This window comes from Oncorhynchus mykiss, chromosome 14, assembly GCF_013265735.2.
Source record: "Oncorhynchus mykiss isolate Arlee chromosome 14, USDA_OmykA_1.1, whole genome shotgun sequence".
Classification (NCBI taxonomy): domain Eukaryota; kingdom Metazoa; phylum Chordata; class Actinopteri; order Salmoniformes; family Salmonidae; genus Oncorhynchus; species Oncorhynchus mykiss.
In genome coordinates this window covers 12,652,683-12,676,088 of record NC_048578.1, presented here as the reverse complement: position 1 = coordinate 12,676,088, position 23,406 = coordinate 12,652,683, and the positions used below count along the sequence as shown (strand labels likewise).

Sequence of the window (23,406 nt, the reverse complement as noted above, 5' to 3'; positions counted from 1 at the left end):
TATCCACTTCCATACACTTTTGGGCACTACTCCTGGCTTTCTTGAAAGGTTTATGTAAAGTTCATGGATCCACAGTGTCTCTAGTGTTTTGCAAGGAGACTCCCGTGATAGTGGTAGGCATACTGGAGGGTGGTTGTTCAGTCTGGATGGGCTTCGTAGGCGTGGTGGAAGGTGGTGGTCTGAAGTCTCTGGACGGGCTTGTGCAGCACCTGTCCACATTTGTCCAATTCTGCATATATGTCTTTGAGGAGGTCTTCAGAGATCTGCAGTTGACCCTTAAGGCCTTCAGTCCCATGCTCTGTAAAGAGTTGAAGCCAAGTACCACAACCACAGAAATAGAATGAATAGAATGTCCGTCCCCATTCAAGTCAATGATGGCATAATGGGTGGACTGGCAGCCATGTTGGGTTTAACTATACCAGGAAGTAAAAACAGGAAGTGAGTCAACTCAACTGACATTTCAAAAAATACATTCCATTCCGTGAGCCACACCAGTTAGCATAATATGGATGAATATTCTACATTACCACACTGGGTGTGTTCGTAAATTGCCTCCAGTGTGTCAGAGTGCGCTCTGGGTCGTTTGTAAATTCAGAAAGTTGTCAGGTTGTCCGTTTGTAAATTCAGAGCGTTTCGCTCTCAGTGTTCAGAGCGCACACTGGATGCTCTGGCTGAGGAGTGGGGTTGATCTGAGCGTTCTCACCTCACGACAGGAGTCAAGCACAAAAGCTAACTGGCTAAAGTTGCCTATCTTGCTAGCTACTTCCAGACACAAATGATAGAACACCTCACTCTGACCATTTTACTCACCCTAGCAGAGCTAGTTAGGCTGTTTTCATGTTATCTAGCGCCTTAGTGACTAACTGTGCTGCTGGCAACAATTTAATTACGTGTTTTTGCTGACGTTTACTGACACCGATCATAATCAGCGGATGTTGCATGTTCGTAAATTCATCAGTTATTCTACGCTCTGGCACACTCAGACGAGAATGCTCTGACATCAGAGTAGACAGCCAGAGTGAATCCACGAACGCACTCACTGTAAAGTCCAATGTGCTGTCATTACTCAAAACTTTTGAGGAAACCCTTTGGAATGAATTTATATGAGTACAGTTACTTAAAGTGATTTTGGAGTTATTACTCAAACTGATAGAGTCACTGTGACCCTAGGGGGTTCAGATTTGAGTTGTATCAGCTTGAACATTTTTAGTAACGCCCCCACTAAGCCACGCCTCCAATTTAATTCCCCAGTGTGCCTTGCCTTTTCAAATGAATTGTAGTTACCATCCATGACTGTATTTGTTAGTGAAAGAGAAATGGTTGTTGAATTAGTTTATTTTCAGTCCTGTGGCCTTCACCAAGTGAGTTCCTAGGTGAATGTTATCATTATAATTAAACTATTTTTGAGAATACATTACATATCTCATACGGCCTTATTTTGAGGCCTAGCATTACCCTAATACAGTGGCCTAAAACTCATGATTTACAGGCCACATCAGGCCTGCAAGTATGGTTGCAAAATTCGGGTAACTTTCCCAAAATGCCCATTTCCAGGAATCTTTCAACAGTATTGTAACAAGTGTTTAGAATAAATGTAGCCTGTACAATTTAGCTAGCCAAATGACATTGCAAACACCAACAACACAGCTAGCTAGCAACAAACTAAGCTAGCTAGCACAGTTCATGGTGACCAATTCTAGTTGAAACTGGTCAGGGAGAGGTTTGGGTTCACTTCAAAATTACATTTATTGACTGCTAAACCATGTACAATAATTTGCATACATCTCCTGTTGTACTAGTCTCTGTTCTGTCAATGCTGATTGTGGGTTGTGCTGAGCAGCACAGACAGCTGTGTTGACATGACAACCTGGTTTGAATTCTGAACCTTCTATCATGTGACAAAAGTGTTTGTTTTGATTGGCTGTTGTTTCCAACTAGTTGCACAAAGTTGAAAAGCTTCAACTGGATGCAACCAAGTTGCAGATGGGTTGATTATTAATGGCAAGGGGGTATTTCACAAAGCAATCAAGAAGCAATTTAGTTTGCAAACAACTAAAATTGATCAACTATAATGTAGAATGTGCAAGTGTGAACACTCGCTTAGCCCCGGGCTATGGTGCAGTGTGAACGTGTCTAATGTACATACAAAAACACACACACACATATATATATATATGATTATATATAAATATAAATCATATATATACAGTGCCTTGCGAAAGTATTCGGCCCCCTTGAACTTTGCGACCTTTTGCCACATTTCAGGCTTCAAACATAAAGATATAAAACTGTATTTTTTTGTGAAGAATCAACAACAAGTGGGACACAATCATGAAGTGGAACGACATTTATTGGATATTTCAAACTTTTTTAACAAATCAAAAACTGAAAAATTGGGCGTGCAAAATTATTCAGCCCCCTTAAGTTAATACTTTGTAGCGCCACCTTTTGCTGCGATTACAGCTGTAAGTCGCTTGGGGTATGTCTCTATCAGTTTTGCACATCGAGAGACTGACATTTTTTCCCATTCCTCCTTGCAAAACAGCTCGAGCTCAGTGAGGTTGGATGGAGAGCATTTGTGAACAGCAGTTTTCAGTTCTTTCCACAGATTCTCGATTGGATTCAGGTCTGGACTTTGACTTGGCCATTCTAACACCTGGATATGTTTATTTTTGAACCATTCCATTGTAGATTTTGCTTTATGTTTTGGATCATTGTCTTGTTGGAAGACAAATCTCCGTCCCAGTCTCAGGTCTTTTGCAGACTCCATCAGGTTTTCTTACAGAATGGTCCTGTATTTGGCTCCATCCATCTTCCCATCAATTTTAACCATCTTCCCTGTCCCTGCTGAAGAAAAGCAGGCCCAAACCATGATGCTGCCACCACCATGTTTGACAGTGGGGATGGTGTGATGAGCTGTGTTGCTTTTACGCCAAACATAACGTTTTGCATTGTTGCCAAAAAGTTCAATTTTGGTTTCATCTGACCAGAGCACCTTCTTCCACATGTTTGGTGTGTCTCCCAGGTGACTTGTGGCAAACTTTAAACAACACTTTTTATGGATATCTTTAAGAAATGTCTTTCTTCTTGCCACTCTTCCATAAAGGCCAGATTTGTGCAATATACGACTGATTGTTGTCCTATGGACAGAGTCTCCCACCTCAGCTGTAGATCTCTGCAGTTCATCTAGAGTGATCATGGGCCTCTTGGCTGCATCTCTGATCAGTCTTCTCCTTGTATGAGCTGAAAGTTTAGAGGGACGGCCAGGTCTTGGTAGATTTGCAGTGGTCTGATACTCCTTCCATTTCAATATTATCGCTTGCACAGTGCTCCTTGGGATGTTTAAAGCTTGGGAAATATTTTTGTATCCATATCCGGCTTTAAACTTCTTCACAACAGTATCTCGGACCTGCCTGGTGTGTTCCTTGTTCTTCATGATGCTCTCTGCGCTTTTAACGGACCTCTGAGACTATCACAGTGCAGGTGCATTTATACGGAGACTTGATTACACACAGGTGGATTGTATTTATCATCATTAGTCATTTAGGTCAACATTGGATCATTCAGAGATCCTCACTGAACTTCTGGAGAGAGTTTGCTGCACTGAAAGTAAAGGGGTTGAATAATTTTGCACTCCCAATTTTTCAGTTTTTGATTTGTTAAAAAAGTTTGAAATATCCAATAAATGTCGTTCCACTTCATGATTGTGTCCCACTTGTTGTTGATTCTTCACAAAAAAATACAGTTTTATATCTTTATGTTTGAAGCCTAAAATGTGGCAAAAGGTCGCAAAGATCAAGGGGGCCGAATACTTTCGCAAGGCACTGTATATCCACAAAAACTACATGCAGTAGAGCAAGCTGGGAAAAAGTTAATTTGTTATCATAACTTAAACAAATAGAGTTGATGCGACTTCTCATTTAGTTTTGAGTCAGTACCACATAAACATTTTAGGTTATAATGATTTTTCATTGACTTTTAATTCAACTAAGTAGAGGTATTTGAGTTAAAATGGCTTGGGGTTTACAGTGCATGGCAATCCAGCATCAGTTGATAGAACATTCTAAATGAACATAAAAATGATTGCACAATACCAGGTCAGCCATAGCGAGCGTAGGCCTACCCATGAGTTTACCGGTCAAATCGCCAGGGTTAGAGGCTCTAAATTAAGACCATTCTTAGATTATATTTTTGTGAGAAATCACGAAAGATGTACACATGCGCTCCCTCACCCAACCTGAGACCACCATTCTAAAACCATAGGCTATAGTATACATCAACATTGAACTGCATGTTTTCAAACACCCCTCTATGAAATAACTAGTCAATATAATATTATTAGTGGATACTTCATCACTAGTTAGAAATAGGCTTTGTTGAAGGCATGCTATTTGTATGATGAAGTCAAGTGTGTGTAAACTGTTATTAATCTGTGGAAAATAGGTAGGCTACTCCCTGCATTCCGAAATAACATGTCAGCCTTCAATTATATTTCTATTTATTTTATTTAACCTTTATCAGGGAGTCATACTAAGACTAATAATTCAATTTTTTATATCAACATTTTAATTATCGATATCAAAAATGTGATGTTTTTTATAGCCTATTAAATATATAAATCATTGATATCGATCATTATAATTGATTATTGCATTTTTTAAATAAAAAAATGATATGATAATGACCGTAATGGAGACGGGATTGCAAACCCCTTGCAGTCTTCACATTTTGCTGCCTTAATTAAAACTACATCTAAAAATGGAACGTACTCCTCTTTCTCAAAGTGAAAGAAATATTTTTGAAAAATTTGACACATTTATGAAAAAATGATAAATGAAAATGTATTGATTGCATTATGCCTTCACATCCCAGAGTTAATACTTGGTGGAAGCACCTTTGGCAGCCATTATAGCTGTGAATAATTTTGAATACGATTCTAATAACCTTGCACAACTCTTAGGGCAAATTATCCATGTCAAAATTACTCATGCTCAATAAATTTGTTTGGGAATTATTGATGAACAATGTTCAATGCTTGTCACAGATTTTCCTTTCAATTAAGTCCTAGATAACCAGATGAGGGGAGTTATTTACTAATTTGTGAACATAGTCAAGTACAAGGGAGGAGCGAAAACCCGCAGACACTCAGCCCTCTGTGGAATGAGTTTGACACGTGTGCTAAGGCATTGTTACATGGTTTGGTAACCTGACCGTGCAGCTCAAAGCCCAAATATTGAGACTGAACATGACAGCAGGGAAGATTATAGGCATGACACTTCCTTCCTCTTTCCAGGACATTTTCCAGGAGACCATCATCAGACAGGCCAGAAAGGTCATGTCGGACCCCACACATGCACTGAACTTAGAGTTCCTGCTGATGCCATCAAGGAGGTATTATAAGCTGGCTGAACAGATATAAACATTTGTTTATCCCCCTGTCGATAAAACTGCTTTTACAGCAGGGGAGTCAGACGCAATGACAGACTGGAGCCTGGCTTTCATCATGTGGAACAGCCACCTAGACATTTTTTACATTGACATTTTAGTTATTTATCAGGTGCTCTTATCCAGATCAATTAGGGTTAAGTGCCTTGCTCAAGGGCACATCAGCAGATTTCTCACCTAGTCAACTCTATGATTCAAACCATCAACCTTTCAGTTACTGGCCCAATGCTCTTATAGGTTACCTGCCACCTGACATTAATTTATTAAACTTTTGTGTGGGTGGGGAGGGGAGTGTATGATAATTCTATGTATTTATGTATTTACAGTATGTAGAAGCAGCAGCACTCTCTATTGTCCAAGTCAAATTTCCCCTCAGGACAATAAAGTATATCATATCATATTAACTCTGGGGTGTGAAGATATACAGTGTGCAATGAAGACATCTTGTTTATTTTTCTAAATTGGGAACATGTTCTATATGGAGTAGGTTTTATACACCTGCAGGAAAACAATCAAATGTAATACATGTTTAGATTTAATTTTAGATAAAATATTTGAGAATTTTGAATATAGCCGACTTGCGCAATTGCACATAATGTATACAGTTATTGGAGTCGGTCTCAAGTTTATTTTATTTTGTAAAATATTTATGCCTATTAGGGGTTTGTGTAAAATATCACCACATTGTAATACACATTTCAGAACAACATTTATGATCAATGTAATGTTTTAACTGTTAACACAGTTCATAGTGAACTTTTGTGTCTGCGTGTTTAAAAAAAAAAATATATTTTTAGAAATGTTGATGTTTTTCTCAGACCTCTCTGGAACTATCAGCGGTGCGCCTGACGTCATCCCCGCCACTCGTCGATTTAAAAAAAAGTGGCACGAGGAATGCGCTCGAGCAGACCAAAGGAGCAGACGAGGCGGGAAACGGGTGAGCGCGCGAAGAGAGACAGCGCGACCACAGCCACAAGTTTATCAGTGTAAGATTCACAAAGTCCGAGTATTCGGACCGCGAGTAGTATTTTGTTATGCGTAAAAGTTATTTTCTTACAGTAGCCTATGCTCCGAGAATGTGCCCGGGTGTATGAGAATGTTATTTTAACAATCGTACAAGCGCAAATGTTGTTCACTATCTCTATCTCACCCATTCACTCTCCACCTCTCCCCAGCCCATCACTCTCCACCTCTCCCCAGCCAATCACTCCCCACCTCTGCCCAGCCCATTACTCTCCACCTCTCCTCAGCCCATCACTCTCCACCTCTCCTCAGCCCATCACTCTCCAACTCTCCCCAGCCCAATGCTCACACCCTGGCTGAACAAGCGCTTACTCTCTAGCCGCCAGTGAAGGCTCGAGGGTCGTCGGATTCCTGTGAACGAAAGGATGCGGTGCCGCAAGTCTTTTGGACAAGGTTCGGTTGGGATCTATCTATGGATGGCGGTCCTTTTCAAAGGTATGGCTGGCTCCGAGTCCACTTCTCTCTGTTGAACTGTGTTTCATGTCTGTTTAGAGGGAATGTGGTGTGAATGCTAACCCTCAGTGATAGGCTACATACTCTAATTTGAGTTTTGGGTATACACAACAAAGTAGGTTTCCGGTTTCCAGGTAATTCTGGGCACGATTTTGACGTTTGAAATAAAAGCACAGAGGACAGAGGAAAGTGATTTTTTAAAATCTCAAAATAACAGTTAACGTTACCTGTAAGATTGGATTGAAACACAAATACAGTTGTGATCCAACATAGTGATGGGTTTTGGGAATAGAGTAGGCCGATTTGTATTTTGATGGATTATTCTAAATAGCCTAGGTTTAAAGTGTCTTTTCCTTTCATGTCACAGTGCAGTCGGATTCATTCATGTGCTGTGGCAATCTACAGTAGGATAATGTCATCTATTCTATACAGTAGGCATAATATACCATATAACCTAATGCATATGCAGGGCGGATGCTGTTGGGGTTCATTTAAAATAGTTAAAAGTGTATGTGCACAGTGTGTTGTGCTTATTCATAGGGATAATGCATTTGTTCTTAAAGCCCCCCCCCCCCCCCCCCCCCCCCCCCAATCATCCCTGACATCTGGGTTTACTTTATATACTGTGACGCAGCACAGCACAGGGTTTACAGAGGTTTATTGGCAAAGAGGCATCTCTCCAGTGTGTTGCGTGTTACTGTCTCTGTGCATTGTTTCTCTGTCTCTTTGTGTGTGTCCAGCACACAGACACCCTCCCTGTCCTCAACTACCTACTCCACTCACATCACTGGCCAGGGATGGATGGAGGGAGAAACAGGGCTTTGGACAGACAGGGCTTTGGTCTCAGGCAGACTTGTCCTACGATTGCCAATGTCTGACAGACAGACTGGTCTTTATAACCATTTGATTGATAGTTGAAGCAGACTATCTTTTTCTAGACATTCAACTCCAACCTTGTGTTGGAAGGGGGTGGCACTCTGGGGCTGTGTGTGTGGCTGTCCATGTGAGTGTTTGAGTGAAAAAGACACAGAGGTGAACCAATCGGTAAAAAAGCACAGCCTCCTTCATTATCTGCGCATCTTGCCTACAACATCATGGAGCCTTTCAAGACTAGCACTCTTGTGCATGAGGCCATGCAACGCATACGGGCAAGTGTTGGTGATCAAATCATTTACACATCAACATTCAATAATGTCTTTCAGCACCACGGATCTACTTTCAATCAATCTTAGTTTACAATACTTTAAAAAAATATTCTATGAGATGCATCTGAAGAGTAAGAGTAACTGTGGCGCAATAAAGACATCTTGAAATTCTGTTTTTATTGTTTCCCTCTAACCTTTGTTCCAGGACCTCTCTCAATACGGTATGAAGAGTTGCATGGCATCTGTCCATAAATGAGATCTCTCTGATTCCTATGCACCTCACCCTTCCCCCTCTCTTCCCTCTCTCTTCCCCCCATGGTCAGCAGTAACTCCTGAGAGACTTTCTAGTCCTCCCACTTTCTTTAATCTCTAGTTTATGCCAATTCAAACTCTCCTGCTTCATCCTGTGCATTATTGATTTGGGTATTTTTGTGGCTTCAACTAAATGATGCTTATACCGTTCCGTCCAGTAGCAGCATGGCAGCAGTTACCTTTCCATGACATGGTATACATCCATGTACATAAGGTACTGTATGTGCACTACTCTAAAACTCTATGAAGGAGAACATACACTGAGTGTACAAAACACTAAGAACACCTTACAAATATTGAGTTATATCCTCACTTTCCCCCTCAGAACAGCTTCAATTCGTCGGGGATTGGGCTGAAGAAGGTGTAGAAAGTGTTCCACAGGGATGCTGGCACATGTTGACTCCAATGCTTCCCACCGTTGTGTCAAATTGTCTGGATGTCCTTTGGGTGGTGGACAGTGGAGGCTGCTGAGGGGACGGCAGATCATGATAATGGCTGGAAAGGAGTCAATGGTATGGTACCAACCACATGGAAACCATGTGTTTTATGTGTTTGTTAACATTCCATTGACTCCATTCTAGCCATTATTATGAGCCATCCTCCCCTCAGCAGCCTCCACTGGTGGTGGACCATTCTTGATACACACGGGAAACTGCTGAGTGTGAAAAACCCAGCAGTGTTGCTGTTCTTGACTCAAACCGGTGCGCCTGGCACCTACTACCATACCCCGTTCAAAGGCACTTCAATATTTTGTCTTACCCATTCACCCTCTGAATGGCAGACATACACAATCCATGTCTCAATTGTCTCAAGGCTTAAAAATCCTTCTTTAACCTGTCTCCTCCCCTTAATTTACACTGATTGAAGTGACATGAATAAGGGATCATAGCTTTCACCTGGATTCACCTGGTCAGTCTGTCATTGAAAGAGCAGGTTTATCTCACTCAGTGTATATTTCTGTTTCCTTTGAGCCAAAAGACACTTATGAAGATATGGATTTACATAATCAATCTTACTAACATCTGTGTAAATCATAATATATATGACTACACATTCATGTGTAGCAGCAGTAAAATTACTTTTGTATAGAGTATTCCATTGTGGCGTGACATTGGATTAGATTAGGATTATAACTAGAGCCCTGAGATGAGACCCTATGTCATTATCGTTAATGTTGTACTCAGCTGTTGGTGTTCAGGAGCTACAACATTTGTCAGGACATAAAGGAACATTATTTTTCTCAAGGGAGTGTGGCTGTGGGAGATGTACTGAAAACCATTTGGAAATAAATTAGTTTCCTGGTGTTCTGACCACAGGAGTGTACAGTCGTGGCCAAAAGTTTTGAGAATGACACAAATATTAATTCTCACAAAGTTTGCTGCTTCCGTGTGTTTAGATATTCTTGTCAGATGTTACTATGGAATACTGAAGTATGATTACAAGCATTTCATAAGTGTCAAAGGCTTTTATTGACAATTACATGAAGTTGATGCGAAGAGTCAATATTTGCAGTGTTGACCCTTCTTTTTCAAGACCTCTGCAATCCCCCCTGGCATGCTGTCAATTAACTTCTGGGCCACATCCTGACTGATGGCAGCCCATTCTTGCATAATCAATGCTTGGAGTTTGTCAGAATTTGTGGGTTTTTGTTTGTCCACCCGCCTCTTGAGGATTGACCACAAGTTCTCAATGGCATTAAGGTCTGGGGAGTTTCCTGGCCATGGACCCAAAATATCGATGTTTTGTTCCCCGAGCCACTTAGTTATCACTTTTGCCTTATGGCAAGGTGCTACATCATGCTGGAAAAGGCATTGTTCGTCACCAAACTGTTCCTGGATGGTTGGGAGAAGTTGTTCTCGGAGGATGTGTTGGTATCATTCTTTAATCATGGCTGTGTTCTTAGGCAAAATTGTGAGTGAGCCCACTCCCTTGGCTGAGAAGCAACCCCACACATGAATGGTCTCAGGATGCTTTACTGTTGGCATGACACAGGACTAATGGTAGCGCTCACCTTGTCTTCTCCGGACAAGCTTTTTTCCGGATGCCCCAAACAATCGGAAAGGGGATTCATCAGAGAGAATGACTTTACCCCAGTCCTCAGCAGTCCAATCCCTGTACCTATTACAGAATATCAGTCCTTGATTCTTTTTGTCATGTATTGTCATGTTCTGTCTTTCTGTCCTTTCCTTTCACCCTGTCTCCCTCTGCTGGTCGTATTAGGTTACCTTTTCTCCCCCGCTTTCCCCCAGCTGTTCCTTGTCTCCTCCTAACTACCCATTCACCCCGTTTCCCACCTGTTCCCTTTTTCCCTCTGATTAGGTCCCTATATCTCTCTCTGTTTCTGCTCCTGTCTTTGTCGGATTCTTGTTTGTTGTGTTTCATGCCTGAACCAGACTATCGTCATGTTTGCTGTAACCTTGTCCTGTCCTGTCGGAATCTGCCGGTCTATCTGAGCCTACCTATGTTTGGTTATTAAAGAAGCTCTGTTTAAGTTAATTCGCTTTTGGGTCCTCATTCACTCACCGTAACAGAAGAATCCGACCAAGAATGGACCCAGCGACTTCGGATCCTCTCCACTCAGCCGTCGGGATCCAGGGAGCGATGCTAGGCAGACACGAGCAGGAATTGTCTGCTGCTCGACATGCCGTTGAGACCCTGGCCACCCAAGTCTCCAACCTCACAGAACAGGTTCACCATCTCCGCCTCGATCCACCGGCCACTTCCAGGGCTTTCGAATCTCCTGGGCCCAGAATTAATAACCCGCCGTGTTACTCTGGGGAGCCCACTGAATGCCGCTCGTTCCTCACCCAGTGTGATATTGTGTTTTCTCTCCAGCCCAACACTTACGCCAGGAGCACTGCTCGTGTCGCCTACGTCATATCTCTCCTTACTGGACGGGCTCGTGAGTGGGGCACGGCAATCTGGGAGGCAAGGGCTGAGTGTACTAACCAGTATCAGGACTTTAAGGAGGAGATGATACGGGTTTTTGATCGATCTGTTTTTGGGGAGGAGGCTTCCAGGGCCCTGTCTTCCCTATGTCAAGGCAATCGATCCATAACAGACTACTCTATTGAGTTTCGCACTCTTGCTGCCTCCAGTGGCTGGAACGAGCCGGCCTTGCTCGCTCGTCTTCTGGAGGGTCTCCGCGCAGAGGTAAAGGATGAGATTCTCTCCCGGGAGGTGCCTTCCAGCGTGGATTCCTTGATTGAACTCGCTATTCGCATTGAGCGACGGGTTGATCTTCGTCACCGAGCTCGTGGAAAGGAGCTCACGCTCTCCGTTGCCCCCCTCTCCGCATCACTACCATCTTCCTCTGCCGGCTCGGGAGCTGAGCCTATGCAGCTGGGAGGTATCCGCATCTCGACTAAGGAGAGGGAACGGAGAATCACCAACCGCCTCTGTCTCTATTGCGGTTCTGCTGGTCATTTTGTCACTTCATGTCCAGTAAAAGCCAGAGCTCATCAGTAAGCGGAGGGCTACTGGTGAGCGCTACTACTCCTGTCTCTCCTTCAAGATCCTGCACTACCTTGTCGGTCCATCTACGCTGGACCGGTTCGTCAGCTTCCTGCAGTGCCTTAATAGACTCTGGGGCGGAGGGCTGTTTTATGGACGAGACCTGGGCTCGGGAACATGACATTCCTCTCAGACAGTTAAGGGAGTCCACGGCCTTGTTCGCCCTGGATGGTAGTCCTCTCCCCAGGATTCAGCGTGAGACGCTACCTTTAACCCTCACTGTTTCTGGTAATCATAGCGAAACCATTTCTTTTTTAATTTTTCGTTCACCTTTTACACCTGTTGTTTTGGGCCATCCCTGGCTAGTTTGTCATAATCCTTCCATTAATTGGTCTAGTAATTCTATCCTCTCCTGGAACTCTTGTCTCTTGTCATGTGAAATGTTTAATGTCTGCTATCCCTCCTGTTTCCTCTGTCTCTTCTTCACAGGAGGAGCCTGGTGATTTGACAGGGGTGCCGGAGGAATATCACGATCTGCGCACGGTGTTCAGTCGGTCCAGGGCCACCTCTCTTCCTCCACACCGGTCGTATGATTGTAGTATTGATCTCCTTCCGGGAACCACTCCCCCCCGGGGTAGACTATACTCTCTGTCGGCTCCCGAACGTAAGGCTCTCGAGGATTATTTGTCTGTAGCTCTTGACGCCGGTACCATAGTCCCCTCCTCCTCTCCCGCCGGAGCGGGGTTTTTTTTTGTCAAGAAGAAGGACGGGTCTCTGCGCCCCTGCATAGATTATCGAGGGCTGAATGACATAACAGTGAAGAATCGTTATCCGCTTCCTCTTATGTCTTCAGCCTTCGAGATCCTGCAGGGAGCCAGGTTTTTCACTAAGTTGGACCTTCGTAACGCTTACCATCTCGTGCGCATCAGGGAGGGGGACGAGTGGAAGACGGCGTTTAACACTCCGTTAGGGCACTTTGAATACCGGGTTCTTCCTTTCGGCCTCGCTAACGCTCCAGCTGTCTTTCAGGCATTAGTCAATGATGTCCTGAGAGACATGCTGAACATCTTTGTTTTCGTTTACCTTGACGATATCCTGATTTTTTCACCGTCACTCCAGATTCATGTTCAGCACGTTCGACGTGTCCTCCAGCGCCTTTTAGAGAATTGTCTTTTTGTGAAGGCTGAGAAGTGCACTTTTCATGCCTCCTCCGTCACATTTCTCGGTTCTGTTATTTCCGCTGAAGGCATTAAGATGGATCCCGCTAAGGTCCAAGCTGTCATTGATTGGCCCGCCCCTAAGTCACGCATCGAGCTGCAGCGCTTTCTCGGCTTCGCGAACTTCTATCGTCGTTTCATCCGTAATTTCGGTCAGGTGGCAGCTCCTCTCACAGCCCTTACTTCTGTCAAGACGTGCTTTAAGTGGTCCGTTTCCGCCCAGGGAGCTTTTGATCTCCTCAAGAATCGTTTTACATCCGCTCCTATCCTTGTTACACCTGACGTCTCTAGACAGTTCGTTGTCGAGGTTGACGCGTCAGAGGTGGGCGTGGGAGCCATTCTTTCTCAGCGCTCCCTCTCTGACGACAAGGTCCACCCATGCGCGTATTTTTCTCATCGCCTGTCGCCGTCGGAACGTAACTATGATGTGGGAAACCGCGAACTGCTCGCCATCCGGTTAGCCCTAGGCGAATGGCGACAGTGGTTGGAGGGGGCGACCGTTCCTTTTGTCGTTTGGACTGACCATAGGAACCTTGAGTACATCCGTTCTGCCAAACGACTTAATGCGCGTCAGGCGCGTTGGGCGCTGTTTTTCGCTCGTTTCGAGTTCGTGATTTCTTATCGTCCGGGCTCTAAGAACACCAAGCCTGATGCTTTATCTCGTCTCTTCAGTTCTTCAGTAGCCTCCACTGACCCCGAGGGGATTCTCCCTGAGGGGCGTGTTGTCGGGTTGACTGTCTGGGGAATTGAGAGGCAGGTAAAGCAAGCGCTCACTCACACTCCGTCGCCGCGCGCTTGTCCTAGGAACCTTCTTTTCGTTCCCGTTCCTACTCGTCTGGCCGTTCTTCAGTGGGCTCACTCTGCCAAGTTAGCCGGCCACCCTGGCGTTCGGGGTACGCTTGCTTCCATTCGCCAGCGTTTTTGGTGGCCCACCCGGGAGCATGACACGCGTCGTTTCGTGGCTGCTTGTTCGGTCTGCGCGCAGACTAAGTCCGGTAACTCTCCTCCTGCCGGCCGTCTCAGGCCGCTTCCCATTCCCTCTCGACCGTGGTCTCACATCGCCTTAGATTTTGTCACCGGACTGCCTTCGTCAGCGGGGAAGACTGTTATTCTTACGGTTGTCGATAGGTTCTCTAATGCGGCTCATTTCATTCCCCTTGCTAAGCTTCCTTCTGCTAAAGAGACGGCACAAATCATCATCGAGAATGTTTTCAGAATTCATGGCCTTCCGTCAGACGTCGTTTCGGACAGAGGTCCGCAATTCACGTCTCAATTTTGGAGGGAGTTTTGCCGTTTGATTGGGGCTTCCGTCAGTCTCTCTTCCGGCTTTCACCCCCAGTTTAACGGTCAAGCAGAACGGGCCAATCAGACTATTGGTCGCATCTTACGCAGTCTTTCTTTTCGCAACCCTGCGTCTTGGTCAGAACAGCTCCCCTGGGCAGAATACGCCCACAACTCGCTTCCTTCGTCTGCGACCGGGCTATCCCCTTTTCAGAGTAGCCTCGGGTACCAGCCTCCGCTGTTCTCATCTCAGTTCGCCGAGTCCAGCGTCCCCTCCGCTCAGGCTTTTGTCCAACGTTGCGAGCGCACCTGGAAGAGGGTCAGGTCTGCACTTTGCCGTTATAGGACGCAGACTGTGAGGGCTGCTAATAAGCGTAGAACTAAGAGTCCTAGATATTGTCGCGGTCAGAGAGTTTGGCTCTCCACTCAGAACCTTCCCCTTAAGACGGCTTCTCGCAAGTTGACCCCGCGGTTCATTGGTCCGTTCCGTATTTCTCGGGTCATTAATCCTGTCGCAGTTCGACTTCTTCTTCCGCGATACCTTCGTCGCGTCCACCCGGTCTTCCATGTCTCCTGTATCAAGACCGTTCTTCGCGCCCCCGCTCGTCCCCCCCCCCCCCCCCCCCCCCCCATCCTTGTCGAGGGCGCACCCATCTACAGGGTCCGCAGGATTTTGGACATGCGTCCTCGGGGCCGTGGTCACCAGTACCTCGTAGATTGGGAGGGGTACGGTCCTGAGGAGAGGAGTTGGGTTCCCTCTCGGGACGTGCTGGACCGTGCGCTGATCGAGGATTTCCTCCGTTGCCGCCAGGTTTCCTCCTCGAGTGCGCCAGGAGGCGCTCGGTGAGTGGGGGGGTACTGTCATGTATTGTCATGTTCTGTCTTTCTGTCCTTTCCTTTCACCCTGTCTCCCTCTGCTGGTCGTATTAGGTTACCTTTTCTCCCCCGCTTTCCCCCAGCTGTTCCTTGTCTCCTCCTAACTACCCATTCACCCCGTTTCCCACCTGTTCCCTTTTTCCCTCTGATTAGGTCCCTATATCTCTCTCTGTTTCTGCTCCTGTCTTTGTCGGATTCTTGTTTGTTGTGTTTCATGCCTGAACCAGACTATCGTCATGTTTGCTGTAACCTTGTCCTGTCCTGTCGGAATCTGCCGGTCTATCTGAGCCTACCTATGTTTGGTTATTAAAGAAGCTCTGTTTAAGTTAATTCGCTTTTGGGTCCTCATTCACTCACCGTAACACTTTTTCCTGGAGAGAAGTGGCTTCTTTGCTGCCCTTCTTGACACCAGGCCATCCTCCAAAACTCTTCACCTCACTGTGCGTGCAGATGCACTCACACCTGCCTGCTGCCATTCCTGAGCAAGCTCTGTACTGGTGGTGCCCCGGTCCCGCAGCTGAATCAACTTTAGGAGATGGTCCTGGCGCTTGCTGGACTTTCTTGGGCGCCCTGAAGTCTTCTTCACAACAATTGAACCACTCTCCTTTAAGTTCTTGATGATCCGATAAATGGTTGATTTAGATGAAATCTTACTGGCAGCAATATCCTTGCCTGTGAAGCCCTTTTTGTGCAAAGCAATGATGACGGCACGTGTTTCCTTGCAGATAACCATGGTTGACAGAGGAAGAACAATGATTCCAAGCACCACCCTCCTTTTGAAGCTTCCAGTCTGTTATTCAAACTCAATCAGCATGACAGAGTGATCTCCAGCCTTGTCCTCATCAACACTCACACCTGTGTTAACGAGAGAATCACTGACATGATGTCAGCTGGTCCTTTTGTGGCAGGGCTGAAATGCAGTGGAAATGTTTTTTGGGAATTCAGTTAATTTGCATGGCAAATAGGGACTTTGCAATTAATTGCAATTCATCTGATCATTCTTCATAACATTCTGCAGTATATGTCAATTGCCATCATGCAAACTGAGGCAGCAGACTTTGTGAAAATAAATGTTTATGTCATTCTCAATGACCACGACTGTTTCAACCACTCACATCATCTCACCCCAGACCCTATACTGCCATTACCATGCTACATTACCCTACTCCAACCCCACCCACTCTGTGAGCCCAGTGATGCAGGGTGGGAGAAAGGTTTACAACCCCAGTCACATGATGGTGGAGAGCTGGTGCGTTAATAAAAGGCGAAAGCCTGGCATTGTCAGCTGGTTTAACTTCAGCGTGCAGGCAAATGCATGTGCAAGGAGTACAGTCACAATAGATGGGGGACATTCACACTGTGTTCACACACACTGACTTAACTCTAATCTAGTCAGCCTTAGAAAATCACTGTCACATTTGAACTCCCTCATGTAAAATGTATAATTTCTTGCGGCATTGTTTTTATGTTGGAACTCTCTACTGTCTTTCTCCACTACCCCCTCTCTCCCACTCACTAGCTCTGATTTCCCCCGCTCCCTCCCTTCCTCCTCTCTTGGGCTGCAGGCTGAAATAGGTCAGTGAATATGCACACCTTTACTTTGATGTGTGAAGACAAAACAGCTGTCTGGACCCTCCACTACACAACTGGATATAATTTTTCTAGTAAAAACACTATAGGATAACTAGATTAAACTGGCTTTGAGCACAATATAGAAAAATGTGCTTGAAATGGTGAAACCACCTTCTTGTGGTAAAATGAGTTATATCTGTGTCACAAATGGCACCTTACTGCCTTTATAGTGCCCATAGGGCTCTGCTCAAAAGTAGTGCACTATATAGAGGATAGGGTGCCTCTTGGGATGCATTCTCTGTCTTCACAATGGGTTTTGGGGTATTCCCTCTGGATTCTAAAACACTTCTAAAGAACACATCACTTCTTTAGAGTTACTGAACAGCACACATGTATTACATATAGCTGTTTAAAACAAATCTATCCTTTATTTATTCACCTTGGAATGGCTTTCTGACAGGCAGTTAAAAGGACACCCGTGAAAGTCTGAGTCCTAAACTTTAAAAGAGATAGATGGGCACAATTAGTAGATACAGTGCCTTTGGAAATTATTCAGAACCCTTTATTTTTCCACATTGTATTAGGTTACAGCCTTTCCTAAATTTTCTTAAATAATTTCCCCCCTAATCAATCTACACACAATACCCCATAATGACAAAGCAAAAACAGAATTTCAGAAATTTTTGCAAATGTATAATAAAAAATAAAAAAAATCATATCAGCATAAGTATTCAGACCCTTTACTAGGTACTTTGTTGAAGCACCTTTGTCATCGATTACAGCCTCGAGTCTTCTTGGGTATGACGCTACAAGCTTGGCACATCTGTATTTGGGGAGTTTCTCCCATTCTTCTCTGCAGATCCTCTCAAGCTCTGTCAGGTTGGAAGGGGAGCGTTGCTGCACAGCTATTTTCAGGTCTCTCCAGAGATGTTAGATCGGGTTCAAGTCCGGGCTCTGGCTGGGCCACTCAAGGGCATTCAGAGACTTGTCCCGAAGCCACTCCTGCGTTGTCTTGGCTGTGTGCTTAGGGTCATTGTATAGTTGGAAGGTGAACCTTCACCCCAGTCTGAGGTCCTGAGCTGGTTTTCATCCAGTCTGAGGTCCTGAGCTGGTTTTCATCAAGGATCTCTCTGTACTTTGCTCCGTTCATCTTTGCCTCGATCCTGACTAGTCTCCCAGTCCCTGCCGCTGAAGAACATCCCCACTGCATGATGCTGCCACCACCATGCTTCACTGTAGAGATGGTACTAGGTATACTCCAGACATGACGCTTGACATTCAGGCCAAAGAGTTCAATCTTGGTTTCATCCGACCAGAGAATCCTGTTTCTCATGGTCTGAGAGTCTTTAGGTGCCTTTTGGCAAACTCCAAGCGGACAGTCATGTGCCTTTTACTGAGGAGTGGCTTCCTTCTGGCCACTCTACCATAAAGGCCTGATTGGTGGAGTGCTGCAGAGATGGTTGTCCTTCTGGAAGGTTCTCCCATCTCCACAGAGGCACTCTAGAGCTTTGTCAGAGTGACCATTGGGTTCTTGGTCCCCTCCTTGACCAAGGCCATTCTCTCCCGATTGCTCAGTTTGGCCGGGCAGCCAGCTCTAGGAAGAGTCTTGGTGGTTCCAAACTTTTTCCATTTAAGAATGAAAGAGGCCACCGTTTTCTTGGGGACCTTCAATGCTGCAAAAAAATGTTGGTACCCTTCTCCAGATCTGTGCCTCGACACAATCCTGCCTCGGTGCTCTACGGACAATTCCTTCGACCTCATGACTTGGTTTTTGCTCTGACACTCACTGTCAACTGTGGGACCTTATATAGACAGGTGTGTGCCTGTTGTAGAAACATCTTAGAAAGTTGTAGAAACATCTCATGGATAATCAATGGAAACAGGATGCACCTGAGCTCAATTTCGAGTCTCATAACAAAGGGTCAGAATACTTCTGTAAAATAAAGTATTTCTGTTCTTTACTTTTAATAAATGTGCAAAAATGTATAGAACCCTGTTTTTGCTTTGTCATTATGGTATATTGTGTGTAGATTGCTGACAATTGTTTTTATTTAATACATTTCTGTCCGTAATGTAACAAAATGTGGAAAAAAGTCAATGGGTTTGAATACTTTCCGAAGGCACTGTATGGACCAAAATACATATTGCGATAAATTGCCTGAATTGATGCGATAATGATACATAGAACACTAACTTTATAACATTAATGTGCACCAGAGTTTTTTAAAATTATTTAAAGTACTACTGTTAGTTTGATGCTTGTAGCCATCAACTTCACATTTCTCTCGTATACAGCTACTTATCGTAATGAATGATATCAGCTAAAAACCCTGCGATAGATGATCGATATGGTTGGTGTCAATCATTTTGGGATTATCGTCCCAGCTCTAACAATGAGATATCTGTCTGTCTGCTTCTCTTCACCTCCCACAGGGGTTACTGTGTGTGTGTTTGTTTGTGTGTGTGTGTGTGTGAATGTTTGCATAGCCGCGGGTAGATGTTTTGAGTTGGGGAGCAATACCATTTTTCGAATAAATCATTGCATGCATCTATAATCACATTTTCGTAGTGGCATACAGTTGAGCATATGCGTTGTTAGGCTTACCACACATGGGGATTTTTTTTTAGCAGGGTCTGGAATTTTTGGGGGCCTTTTAGAAACACATTTCATGCAATTCCATGTTCTTTACATGCTAGCTGACATTAGCAGAATCTTTTTTAATACATTCAAATTACAGATTAGTCTTCTCTTTTCAGGAGTAGGCATTTGCTTTCCAAACTCTACGGTTTTCTTACTATTTGTATTTTGGAAATTTACGAAAGGCAAACTGAGAGCCGCAACCAACCATAGAAATATAATCCATAGATAGCAGTTCCCATTCAAGTCAGTACTGGCAGCCATAGTGTACCCGGGAGTTTGCCATGGTTAGAGTTTCCAAAACCCTTCTATGGATTATATGTCTATGGCCACAACGCAACAACCTGTTCTATATTTAGTATTTTGAATTATTTTATTTATGTCTGTTTCAATGGTGGTCGGTGCCGTTTAAGATGAGGGAGGCCGATTATTTTGTTCAAGAGGTCAACATTGGATCATTCAGAGATCCTCACTGAACTTCTGGAGAGAGTTTGCTGCACTGAAAGTAAAGGGGCTGAATAATTTTGCACGCCCAATTTTTCAGTTTTTGATTTGTTAAAAAAGTTTGAAATATCCAATAAATATCGTTCCACTTCATGATTGTGTCCCACTTGTTGTTGATTCTTCACAAAAAAATACAGTTTTATATCTTTATGTTTGAAGCCTGAAATGTGGCAAAAGGTCGCAAAGTTCAAGGGGGCCAAATACTTTCGCAAGGCACTGTATATATTTTTTTTACCTTTATTTTACTAGGTCAGTTAAGAACAAATTCTTATTTTCAATGACGGCCTAGGAACAGTGGGTTAACTGTCTGTTAAGGGGCAGAACAACAGTACCTTGTCAGCTCGGGGATTCGAACTTGCAACCTTTCGGTTACTAGTCCAACGCTCTAACCACTAGGCTACCCTGTCGCCCCTGGTAGTTCCTTTTAACATGAGTCTTCAATATTCCCAGTTAAGAAGTTTGCATGCGTGCGATGCATGCGATTCCAATTAATCGGTCGACCTCTACACTGTACCTAACATCTTTACATAATTTTGGACATACGAGTTACCAAAACCGGTCTCAGGGATGGCTAACTCTGGAAATTCTGAGTTAGGTAAATCAACTTTTAGTTCTTGCACGTTATTTGTGGAACAGCCTTCAAAATGTTGTTAAATGTGACGTTCTGGTGCCTCTAGGGCCATTCAGACAGCTGATTCAGGACCTTATTACTGATGAATGTGACGTTCTGGTGCCTCTAGGGCCATTCAGACAGCTGATTCAGGACCTTATTACTGATGAATGTGACGTTCTGGTGCCTCTAGGGCCATTCAGACAGCTGATTCAGGACCTTATTACTGATGAATGTGATGTTCTGGTGCCTCTAGGGCCATTCAGACAGCTGATTCAGGACCTTATTACTGATGAATGTGATGTTCTGGTGCCTCTAGGGACTTTCAGACAGCTGATTCAGGACCTTATTACTGATGAATGTGACGTTCTGGTTCCTCTAGGGACTTTCAGACAGCTGATTCAGGACCTTATTACTGATGAATGTGATGTTCTGGTGCCTCTAGGGCCATTCAGACAGCTGATTCAGGACCTTATTACTGATGAATGTGATGTTCTGGTGCCTCTAGGGCCATTCAGACAGCTGATTCAGGACCTTATTACTGATGAATGTGATGTTCTGGTGCCTCTAGGGCCATTCAGACAGCTGATTCAGGACCTTATTACTGATGAATGTGATGTTCTGGTGCCTCTAGGGCCATTCAGACAGCTGATTCAGGACCTTATTACTGATGAATGTGACGTTCTGGTGCCTCTAGGGCCATTCAGACAGCTGATTCAGGACCTTATTACTGATGAATGTGATGTTCTGGTGCCTCTAGTGCCATTCAGACAGCTGATTCAGGACCTTATTACTGATGAATGTGACGTTCTGGTGCCTCTAGGGCCATTCAGACAGCTGATTCAGGACCTTATTACTGATGAATGTGATGTTCTGGTGCCTCTAGGGCTTCAGACAGCTGATTCAGGACCTTATTACTGATGAATGTGATGTTCTGGTGCCTCTAGGGCCATTCAGACAGCTGATTCAGGACCTTATTACTGATGAATGTGATGTTCTGGTGCCTCTAGGGCCATTCAGACAGCTGATTCAGGACCTTATTACTGATGAATGTGATGTTCTGGTGCCTCTAGGGCCATTCAGACAGCTGATTCAGGACCTTATTACTGATGAATGTGATGTTCTGGTGCCTCTAGGGCCATTCAGACAGCTGATTCAGGACCTTATTACTGATGAATGTGACGTTCTGGTGCCTCTAGGGCCATTCAGACAGCTGATTCAGGACCTTATTACTGATGAATGTGATGTTCTGGTGCCTCTAGTGCCATTCAGACAGCTGATTCAGGACCTTATTACTGATGAATGTGACGTTCTGGTGCCTCTAGGGCCATTCAGACAGCTGATTCAGGACCTTATTACTGATGAATGTGATGTTCTGGTGCCTCTAGGGCTTCAGACAGCTGATTCAGGACCTTATTACTGATGAATGTGACGTTCTGGTGCCTTTAGGGCCATTCAGACAGCTGATTCAGGACCTTATTCCTGATGAATCTGATGTTCTGGTGCCTCTAGGGCCATTCAGACAGCTGATTCAGGACCTTATTACTGATGAATGTGATGTTCTGGTGCCTCTAGGGCCATTCAGACAGCTGATTCAGGACCTTATTCCTGATGAATGTGATGTTCTGGTGCCTCTAGGGCCATTCAGAGAGCTGATTCAGGACCTTATTACTGATGAATGTGACGTTCTGGTGCCTCTAGGGCCATTCAGACAGCTGATTCAGGACCTTATTACTGATGAATGTGATGTTCTGGTGCCTCCCGGTGCCATTCAGACAGCTGATTCAGGACCTTATTACTGATGAATGTGATGTTCTGGTGCCTCTAGGGCCATTCAGACAGCTGATTCAGGACCTTATTACTGATGAATGTGACGTTCTGGTGCCTCTAGGGCCATTCAGACAGCTGATTCAGGACCTTATTACTGATGAATGTGACGTTCTGGTGCCTCTAGGGCCATTCAGACAGCTGATTCAGGACCTTATTACTGATGAATGTGACGTTCTGGTGCCTCTAGGGCCATTCAGACAGCTGATTCAGGACCTTATTACTGATGAATGTGACGTTCTGGTGCCTCTAGGGCCATTCAGACAGCTGATTCAGGACCTTATTACGGATGAATGTGATGTTCTGGTGCCTCTAGGGCCATTCAGACAGCTGATTCAGGACCTTATTACTGATGAATGTGATGTTCTGGTGCCTCTAGGGCCATTCAGACAGCTGATTCAGGACCTTATTACTGATAAATGTGATGTTCTGGTGCCTCTAGGGCCATTCAGACAGCTGATTCAGGACCTTATTACTGATGAATGTGATGTTCTGGTGCCTCTAGGGCCATTCAGACAGCTGATTCAGGACCTTATTACTGATGAATGTGATGTTCTGGTGCCTCTAGGGCCATTCAGACAGCTGATTCAGGACCTTATTACTGATGAATGTGACGTTCTGGTGCCTCTAGGGCCATTCAGACAGCTGATTCAGGACCTTATTACTGATGAATGTGATGTTCTGGTGCCTCTAGGGCCATTCAGACAGCTGATTCAGGACCTTATTACTGATGAATGTGATGTTCTGGTGCCTCTAGGGCCATTCAGACAGCTGATTCAGGACCTTATTACTGATGAATGTGATGTTCTGGTGCCTCTAGGGCCATTCAGACAGCTGATTCAGGACCTTATTGCGGATGAATGTGATGTTCTGGTGCCTCTAGGGCCATTCAGACAGCTGATTCAGGACCATATTCCTGATGAATGTGATGTTCTGGTGCCTCTAGGGCCATTCAGACAGCTGATTCAGGACCATATTCCTGATGAATGTGATGTTCTGGTGCCTCTAGGGCCATTCAGACAGCTGATTCAGGACCTTATTACTGATGAA

General features: G+C 44.6%; 1 protein-coding gene across 1 annotated transcript in view; it reads left to right on the top strand.

Annotated features, from left to right (window-relative positions):
* The first annotated feature begins 6,389 nt into the window (after positions 1-6,389).
* The window catches only part of LOC110488815 (neuronal acetylcholine receptor subunit alpha-7-like), an 81,626-nt gene continuing 64,609 nt past the window's right edge, over positions 6,390-23,406 (top strand). The window contains exon 1 of the mRNA XM_036942961.1: positions 6,390-6,903. Coding sequence (XP_036798856.1) covers positions 6,834-6,903 — 70 coding nt within the window. The 5' untranslated portion in view covers positions 6,390-6,833. The remainder of the gene's footprint in view (positions 6,904-23,406) is intronic.